This window comes from Sorghum bicolor, chromosome 5 (genome assembly GCF_000003195.3).
Source record: "Sorghum bicolor cultivar BTx623 chromosome 5, Sorghum_bicolor_NCBIv3, whole genome shotgun sequence".
In the NCBI taxonomy this organism is placed as follows: Eukaryota; Viridiplantae; Streptophyta; class Magnoliopsida; order Poales; family Poaceae; genus Sorghum; species Sorghum bicolor.
The window spans coordinates 19528612-19539019 of NC_012874.2; the positions used below are offsets into that span (position 1 = coordinate 19528612).

The 10408-nt window shown below is 40.6% G+C and overlaps 1 protein-coding gene and 1 long non-coding RNA gene across 2 annotated transcripts; one reads left to right on the plus strand and one right to left on the minus strand.

Annotated features, from left to right (window-relative positions):
- Positions 2658-3572, plus strand: LOC110435804. Its single transcript, XR_002453650.1, has 2 exons — positions 2658-2947; positions 3459-3572. It is a non-coding gene; the product is annotated as an uncharacterized LOC110435804 (long non-coding RNA).
- On the minus strand, positions 3814-10272 carry LOC8064381 (putative disease resistance RPP13-like protein 3). The gene is made up of 4 exons (XM_002450632.2): positions 9285-10272; positions 8712-9030; positions 7041-8689; positions 3814-6951 (listed from the first exon to the last, which is right to left on the minus strand). Exons 1-4 carry the CDS (start codon positions 10088-10090, stop codon positions 6948-6950), a joined length of 2778 nt encoding a protein of 925 aa, XP_002450677.2. The 5' UTR covers positions 10091-10272; the 3' UTR covers positions 3814-6947.

The window sequence follows — 10408 nt, forward strand, 5'->3', positions numbered from 1 at the left end:
ATCAAAATAAATATTGTAGATCTTGAAAAGTTATACAACCTTATAGTTAAAAACTTTTTGATTTAAATTCGTTTAGGGCTTCAAAATTCGATTCGAAATTTTTTTTGCTGAATGTTTTTTTTTAACACTCGGCAAAGAGGCTTCATTGCCGAATGTTTTTTTTTATGAAATTTGCCCACCTAACTTGCCTGGGGTGAGGAACCTGTCAACTATACTCTACAGCTAAAACACACCCCTCAATATAATGCCATGTAGCCTCAATTTATAATGAAGCGTGTTCTATATATCTTGGACATATAAAGTGGTTGAGGTTTAGGACTGTGACAGGGGCTCTGCACCAGGTTCATGGCATCAGAAAAGCCAAACCAAGTCCTACTTCAAACGTTCTACAATGCTCACTAAAAAAGAACCAACAAGAAAGCAGAAACAAATAAACGGGTTGCAGTCACGCAGGAAATAGAGCTGCACCCTCTGATCTTCAACTCATTCTTGTTGATGCATGTGTAAGCAATCAAATCAATGAAATCAGCGGTAGAAACGTGACTGTCACCGTATGGACAGTGCGTTCCTTAGTGTCCAAACTGGACGGACGGTCTTAGGGTCAGTCCAAGCGGACGTCCCGGATTCAATACCCACTCATGGATGGCACAGATTCAAAATGATAAAAAGAAAGTACACCATACCATACGCCGGGTACAAAGACAACCTTCGCCAGATAAAACAGTGATGGGAGATGTAATACCATCGTAAGATACTGTGCACACCAGAGAGATAAATCAATATGCAAACATAATCACTGTAAGAACAAACCAGCGGTGCAACTTCTGGTCACTGCCGACTCTGCAGACAATGTGGCTGTTCAAGCGTTGCGATTTCAATTCCACCGCCAGATCATAAACTGAACCAACGGTGGTAGGGATTGCCAATAATGGTTTCTAATGGACGGTGCAGCCTTCCACATTCCAACCGGTGCCAAACTTGTTATTGGCTTATTGCCGCCGGTTTGTATTTGCGTTGCGCATTGGGTGGCTAACGGATGGTGCTAAATGTTTTCACACATATGGTACGGCGACGAAGACCATCACTGTGTTCAACGGCAGATCATACACCGATCCAAAGGTGAAAACGTTCATCTCATCACTGTTAAGTCACCCTTCTGCAACCCCTTTGCTTATTATGAACCGGCGGTGGCAGCGTTGGTTCTCACATAACCTGTGGTAAAAATCCCAGCGATGATCAAACTTTCTGTGATAGTGTTACTAGGCTTAGCATTCATTCTTCCATCATAGCATTTATGCTTTATTTTTATCTACGGTGGCTTCTAGCATCAATAGGTATTCATGCCCTTACGCACAATTATGAGATAAAAATAAAAGTACCAGTCCAATCATCAAATTAAGTTTGTTTTCTAAACAAGGACAAATCACAGTCAAATCATTCAAAGTTATTAAAATTTGATCAACAACATCCTCATTACATACAAAATAATAGTTCATGTCTGTATTTATTCAAAGATAAAGTGATGACAAAGTCTCCATGTTTCAAACAATATAATCAAAATTACGAAACGTGCTATAGTCGTTGCCCGCCTAGAATTGTTGGTATCATCATTACAACTTCCACAATCATAGTTCCTGTCCATATTTATTCAAAGACAAAGTGATAACAAACTCTCCTCATTCTAAACAATATAATCAAAATTATAAAACATGTGACAGATGTTGCCTGCCAAGAATAGTTGGTATCGGATAGATCGATCATATGTTTCAGTCCTGCAAAATAAATGAGATACCAAGAATTAATCCCACCTGACTATATGTCTACATAGATAAATACATATCAAAATATTATAAGGAAACGATAGTTTCTCTCTTCTTCCCCGGTAAACAAACTAGCGATATACATTCACTACAAGAAATGATGTTTTACATGACGTTTTCTTATAACCTTCTTAAAAATCATCACAGAATTACACTAGTCATTCTTAGGGTGATATAACTGTGACGGGCTAACCGTCACAGAGTATTGTGGCACTTCACTTGTGTATCCGTGACGAATGGCTAATTTGGTCACATTAAATCATCCAACGTGGCGCTGATTTGTGTATCCGTGACCAAACAATTTTGGTTATTATTACATTTAATTTGTATTAAACTAGAGAAAGAAAATTTTGAAAATACCATTGAAAAAACCTTAAACAAGCTGTGGAGCTGAGACTGGCCCTAAAATGCACCAACAAATGTATGATAGAAAACATATTTTTATGAAATTTTTGAATCTAACTGGAACTACACAAAGTTCAACAAAATTACTTTTAACAAGCACATATAAATTTATTTAAACTATAGAAAATAGTAAACTTATTCAAAGATTTCTAGAACTCGTACACAACAACATATATACAGGTTGTTGCTTTTAAAAAAGTTTTGGACGGTAAAAGACACTTTTAGCTCGATTTAGATGGTGTCTTATCCATTTATTTGATAATAGAAAAAATAAATAATAAATCATTTTTAGACAGTAAAGGGTGAGGCAATTTCGTATTTGGCCCATCAATGATTTGGCCTGTCTCGGCCCATCTCAAGCACACTCAATTTCCACCGTTGGATCGACTCGAATGGATGAGATACGCAAGAAGCCAAATAAAAACCCATGCTCTCTTCTTCTCTTGAGGCAGTCGAAACCCTAGGAGAGGCACAACAAAGGCACAGGCGCAGGCGCCCCTCAGCCGTGCGGCGGCCTGGCCCTTGGGTGCGGCAGCTCGATCGGCCTTCCAGTCCTGGCCGGCCAGCGGCAGGCCACACGAAGGAGCAGCCAGCGTGTGTGCTTTCTAGGTGTTGAAGTGGGGCGCCAGATCTGGAGTATCGAGGAGCTGCAGTGCGGGATGAGATCAGAGGAGCGGTGCCGGACCTGAAACAGAGCTGCGACGGCACATCGTTCAAATTTGGTATGTATCAGACTCGATCTCCTCCTTATTTTGCAAACAGACTCATACAAGTAGATGTACAGAGTGCCATTGTTGATCAGGGGTGAGCTGCTCTTGCTCCGATCCGCACGTACGTGATTCATTTCTGGGCTGGCAGCAGCCGCGCTGGGGAACGACGACTGACCTGTTTCATTATTTCGATCTGTTTAATTTCTTGATCAGAAAATTAGAGGCATTAACTTTTTCTGAGCAGAAAATTAGTATATATCTCTCAAGGCCTGTTTGGGCGTGCATTTAGATCCAGTCATGGATGGTGATTTACCTATATAGGTTAAATATATATGTTTTTTTAAACTCAGTATGTATATATATCAATATGACTTTATAGTAAACCTGGCTGCACATCTTCTTTTTGTCATATTGTGGTATTTTTTTCTATTCTCAATTAGTTTAACTCTCAGTTGTGCCATGATTTTTAGTATTATATATAGATTCTGATGCCCAGTGTGTTGTTTTCGTTTCTTTGCAACAGAATGTGCAAAACTGCGGTCGCTTTAGTAAACTAGTACTGGCTGGTTCAACATATAGATTAAGTTGATCGGCATTGGAATATTCCAAAGCTTTTGCTAATTTATTTATTAGTGGATATTGCAAAGCTTTGGCTGCAGTTTTGTCATGAGCTAATTGCTAAACGAGGCAATTGTTTAACCAGTTGCTTGTAAATGATAGATATGGACTTACCAGTTGCTTGTAAACAACCACTAAATATTGTTATACTTACCAGTTTGTGTAAGTATTCAAACTTAACTTGGTTCACTGTTTCTTTTCAACCATTACAGTGTCTACTCAACTTCATGTACTTGTAATCTTGTTAAATGCAGTCCAAGTTTTAAGTGGATAAAACCTCAATCCATGTGAAAAAGCATGTGTGGCTATGCTGAAGAATGTTGTTCGCCACTACATCAAGATGCTGAAGAATGCTGAAGAATGCAGTCCAAGTTAAAGAAGATGTATTCTGATCCTCTTCCACTACATCAAGTGCCCAAGAAATGTGTTAATATTTGTTTGAAATGTGTTGAGACTTGTAATGGTGATGGCATTGACATGTGTAAGTCTTGCCATTTTCTGTGTAACTGGCATTGATCATCTGTACCTGATCTTTTGTTTTCTAAACCTTTTCTATGATGAAAATAGGTTCTAATCTGTGATGATATTTGGTTGTGATCTGTGACGATCTTCATGTAATGTCGATTCAAATTTGAATTTAAGTCGTATTTGAACAAAAAAAATGGGCCTATAGCTGACGTGGAACTAGCTGATATGGCAATAGCTGACTTGGCACAAACTGACTTGGCGACAATCCACGTGGACCAAATCCATGACGTTTTAGATCATCACAGAACCCTTTTGCTATGCTTCCAGACCATGCAATCCATGACGGAAATAAATACGGATTCGTGACGGCTCAATTCGGTGCAACAAATGTATGACGTGAGATACATGACGGATTTCTCGTTCGTCATGGATAGTTGACTGTGACGTATTTTTGGCAATCTGTGACCAAATCCATCGTCATGTAAAGCACCAATCCTTTAGTTTTATGCCAAAACTTGAGTAGCATCATCATTTCTCTGGGTTATAGTATTCAATTCCCTAAGTTGCAGCAATAGTATGCCAAAACATTAGCTTCATCCACATGGATGGTTGTTATGTTAATCCAGATCCATGGTATATATATGTGTGCATCCAACTTACATGCTTTGTGTACTATACTTAAATTTTGACAGGACATGCTTCATGTATCCAAAAGTGCTATTATACTCTTATTACCGTGTACCAGGGCGGAGCCACCGCCCGACGACCCCGGCCAGCAGGCTGGGCTCGTCACTGAAGTTCAAAGCATTTTTTTTTATAATAAAGAAGAACTTTTAGTTCAAAGCAATACTTTGCTAGCTAAATTTTTTTGTATAATAAGAATTGTCTGGGCTTCTAAAAGCTTTTGGCTCTGTTACTACCACGTACTTTGCAAAGCACAAACAGTTTGGGGAAATTTTACCTTTGAGCTAAATGGCAACAACTTATTGTTGAGAACTTCCAGTATACATATTTTGCTACCGTACATAAAATGAATTCAGTGCTAAATAGAATATCAAGCACTAGTGGTGGCACGGAATTGGACATGCATAATTCCTAGGAGCACATAGCAATGGTACAGAGAGTGTAGTTAATTAGTGTATGAGCTAAACATGACTATAAAACTAGGATATATAAATAGTTGTATTTTCTCTATCGGGTGCATAACTTCCCCGTAGAAGGAACCATGCACATTTATATGAAATTCGTTCCAACAACTACAAGAGGAGGTAGTTAATCCAAAAATATTACTAATTAACCGAAGATATATGACACATGGTTTAACTCAGGCCTAAAGTGATAATGTAGCCCAAGCAAATACTTGATTTGGTGCTCGATCTTGTGAGATCACAAACATAGATGGAAAATGGATGAATTATACCTTTCTAAAACAGAATGAATTTTCTATTAAATTTTAATCTTGAGCAACAACAAATCTGTAAATCGGTGGTACTTACTCACCACAAAATAATTCAATTGTAGCACTGTACCAAGTTTAAATATGTTGGGTTTGACTAGCTATAAATAAATAAAGATATTAATATTCATAATATTAAATAAATCTCATTAGATTTGTTTTTTTCTCGAACAGTGCAGGAGAACTGCACGCCATTTCATTAAGATAGAAAAAATGGTACACGCGTCAACGAGGCCCAACTCACACACCCCACACCTCGAACACTAAGTTATAGACTCGCCACACAAAGAACCAGCCTCCGAATTTAAGCTCTAGAAGGCAACAACCTAAAAACAAGTTCCTAGAGATTGGAGGCTCCTGCTGAGCACCAGAGCCCTCCCTCCGCGTTAATAGTCCTAAGGACCTCCTGAACACTTGATCTCCTATTATCAAAGGCACAAGTGTTACGATGCTTCCAAATCTCCCAAACCACCAAATTTATCAAAGAATTGAGGCCTTTACGCGCTTCCTTGGGGATAGCAGCAGTTGACCTCATCCACACCACCCCTAGAAATGAGTCACAATAGGCTGTGGTGCCAACTGCAGCAGCCCTAACTGTTGCAGAACTAGGCTCCAAACTTGTCGAGCGAAAACACAGCCCACTAACAAATGATTTATTGTTTCATCCATTTGATCACATAAGGGACATGCCTCATGATGGGGCAGATTCCTCCTTGCTACACAATCAGCTGTTTGTCGAAAGACATATTTTATACTATACTTATTTAGTATTTAATGCTAATAGATTCACCTATATATTTAGTCAAACTATAGACACACTAACAAAAAATGCACTTATAGTTGCATTGTTTTTGGGGATAGAGGTAGTATTGCTTCCAGTGTCAAATATTCTAGTTTTAGCGTGTTCAATAGATCATGAAGGTACCTAGTAACATATAAATTAAATAATTTTCATGTGAGGCGAACTTACTTAGACTTAACCATCCGACATGAGGTTGAGGTAGAGGAGAGCAATCAGCTGAATATGTTGGAGTAGAACGAAAATTAGTTTTATATGTATATTTAAAGGAGAACAAGGATGGGATCAATGTTTCAACGATGACAAAGGAGTTTTTAATGTATTTTTCAGACACAACAATCTGGGAAGTACTAAGGGTAACAATACAGGATTTATTATTTGTGCATTTTTAAGGAAAAGGAAGTGAGGAACTGCTTGTGGAATGAGACAAAGGTTGGCGCCCCTTGCTTGATGAATAAGTAAGTAGCTGGCATATAAGTGAACGTGAAAGAGAGTACTGAGGAAACAAAATAGGAGAGGTGCAGAAATGTGTAGACTAGAAGCAGAACATGGGACGGAATGACTCAGAGTAAAAAAGAGGGCAGTGGTTGTGAACAAGCAGAAGTGGATGCTCAGCTTAGGCAAAAGAAACAGCGGGCTCGGGGATGGCGGTGGAAGGATGACTCCCAGTCTTAACTGCAAAAAGACAAAAGCAGATACCTCAGGTAGATGAAAGGAACAAGCGATAGGTGAGCATTATTTTCTCAATGATTCTATTCAATTACCTTTCCTCGGATACCGCATGACCATCTTTGTTCTCATCCTGTATCATTAGGATTGTCCATTCTCTTGATATCTTAAGGGTTACATGGTTCGGAAGCATGTCGACTGCATCGCTGACCTTGGTCTCGACATCCTCCACCTCCTTAATCCGGACACCCGCACAGTCAACCTTGACAGTGACGTATTTAAGTGAAGCAAGGTTCTCCAGTCCAACATCAAAACCACCACCTTCCCACTTTTTCACTTCGAAGGATAACACAAGCCGTTGAAGCTTTGGCATCACTCCTCGAGCAAACTCCAGCCAACATCTTGTCTTAGGATAAAACTTAAACTCTTGTAGAGAGCGGAAGGGGTGATCAGCACCAACTACCACCTGTTCTTCGGTGGTGGTGCCAAAGGGATCTCCTCCTAGATCAAGAAAACGTAGCACGGGCAAAGCCCCAAGCAGATTGAAATCCTCCTGTCTTAGAAGATTGACGTACATGGACAATCTGGAGAGTTCAGAGAGGGAGGAAAACCACCGGGGCACCTGGGAGAAGATCAAATCATCCCCATCAAAGCTTTGGAGATGTGCAGGGCCCGTCCATTGGTCTGGCATGTCTAGAGAGCATGATCCCTCTCCATAAAAAACTAGTCTGCGAAGGTTGATGAGATTGGACAGGGCCTGTAGAAATGTCTTCATGTAACTCTGGTTTCTATGTAAGCCATTTATTTTCAGCACTCTGAGTTTAGTAAGGCTACCAAGTTCAGCCAAAGTATTTGGTGATTTGTCCACATTTAGCCACCATAGCTCGTTTAGGGATATTAGATTCCCAATCCCATCTGGAAGTTTCACTATATTAGTACAATTTAACAGACTTTCTAGTTGTCGTAGCTGATTAAGACTCGCTGGCAGTTCTCCTTTGAATCGGCCCCGCAGATCCAGTGTCTTGAGAAGCTTTAGATTCCCAATTCCTTCTAGAAGCTTTGTTTGGAACATACCTTGTAGTGCAAGATATCTCAAGTGCTGCAGACTTCCTAGATCCTTAGGATGGATATTGTCGCTCCAATCGTGTTTGAAAGCCAAAACACGGAGAACTGGAAACCTTGACGTAGTTGGCACCCACTGAACGGCATCACCAAAAGCAACTAATGACCTGACATGGGATATGTTCAGTGTTGCTTGATATATCACTTGTTCTTCTCTTTCTACTTTGCTGCCTCGCAGTGATAATCGTCGAATCTTGCGTGCTGAAGATATATGGCACGGAACATCTAATATGGTGACAAAATTTTCTTGAGTTGCAAGGGATATAATGAAATCGAGAATCATATCATGTACTCGACAACCACTTGGACTACCATCCTCATTATATATTGGTTGAATCATGCTTCTGCTGACGAGCTCGTTGAAGTACCTCTCTCCAAGATCATACAAATTGCACCCCAGTTTTTCATCAACGAAACCTTCTGCTATCCAAAGCCGTACCAACTCATCACTTGGAATCTCATAATCCTCAGGGAACATGCTTAGATACAGCAAGCACGGCTTTAGATAGGAAGGCAGATCTGAATAACTAAGATACAGGATCGCTCTCATGCTGTCAAGGCTCTTGTCCTTATGAAGTCCAGAACCCATTGAACTGTACACACCATACCATTCATACTTTGTTTTGTTTGGCCTACTAGCCAACAAATAAACTAGCTGTAGTAATGATAGCCAATGGTATACCACCACATTTGTCCAAAATTTTCCGTGATACCTCCTCTAGTTCAGAATGCATTTCCTCATTTTCATTGAATATCCTTTTACATAGCAGCTTTTTTGAGTCCTCATAGGAGAGGGGATCTAGTTCACACATTGTACCATCAATGGATGAGCAAGAAAATTTTGCCACATCAGCATTCCGGGTAGTTACGATGACCCGGCTACCAAGACTGTTTTCAATTAGAGCACACTTGATCTGTGTCCATGCAGACTCTGCCCATACATCATCTATTACAATAATGTACCTGCATTTTTTTTAAAAAAAGGAAAATAACAGTTAATCGTGTGTCATTGGAATTTGCTAATTACAGTGTTTTCTTTTTTTATTTCAATCTCTGCTCAGGTTCACGAATCTGTGACTAGACACCATGGAAATATAAAAACTATATAAGCGTGCCAATGAATGAATGGATGATGATATTATGATTTATGAACTCTGTTCAAGTACACAGATTTGTGACTACTTAACAATTAAAATTGTATAACCACTACTACGTACCTTTTTTTCTCAAGTATTTGTCTGATTGTATCTATAAGCTCTGTATGGCTCCATGCTTCAGGATTGGGGTACTGTTGTCCGCTAACCTGCCGTAGTATGCTGCTCAAAATCTTGTTAATGTCTGGCTTAAGGGAGACTGAAACAAAAGCTTGTGACTGAAATTCTGCTCTGATTGTTTGATACACCGAATTTGCAAGAGTGGTTTTCCCAAGGCCTCCAACTCCGACAATTGAGACAACCATTAGCTTCTGTTTTTGTGCACTTAGCAAAGCAGTGAGCTTCTCTGCAGGGCCTTCAATACCAACGAGGTTCTTTACATCTTCGTAGAGAGCAGGCAACCTAGGATCCATTTCTGTATTCTTTGGCTGCCCTGCAACTTCTGGAAATCTGTACCTTTCTCGCCTACCAGCGACCTCTTGGATGCGGCTCTTGATGTCATGGATGTCATCAGCGATGTGATGCCGAGCCATAGCTTTTGTCAATAGCCCAATGGTCCTGTCAAAGAATCTTTTGAAGCTCTTTGGCTTGGCAGAACCAGGGGCATCGACTCGGAGCATGAAAGAGTCAACACTGTCCTCAATGTCATAGGACAGCTCCTTCAAGTCCCTCACCCAAATGTTGTTAAGATCATCGATCTGTTGAGGCGGCAGGTTGGACACCCTGTCGAGGGCAGCCTGCATGCTCTCCATTTCGGCATGGAGGAACCTGATCTCCCCCCTGACCCCCTTCTGCAGCTTGTACTCATCTGTGAGGAGCGTGGCAAGCTTGGGGAGGAGGCTGCCCAGGGCCGCCACCGCGAGCTCCATGGATGCCTTGCTCTTTTTGGCTACCAGCTAGATTGGTGAAGGGTGGTGTTGTGTGGAGACTGGAGAATGGCATACAGCTATGCTCTGCTCTGGCCTGTCTGTGGAGAAGAGATGGGGCTACGGTAATTGGAGGGCTTTTTGTCCCTAAAACGCTAAAACCAATATGAGAAGTGCAGAGCACGTGAACTAGTGTATTAACCCATGACCATGAGGCGTGATGGGCTTCTGCAATGTGGTCATCGTGATCGGAGCCTCCATGTCAGTCATTACAATAAAGAACAATGACGACAAATTCAAGTGGCGTGATTCTCCAGCAGA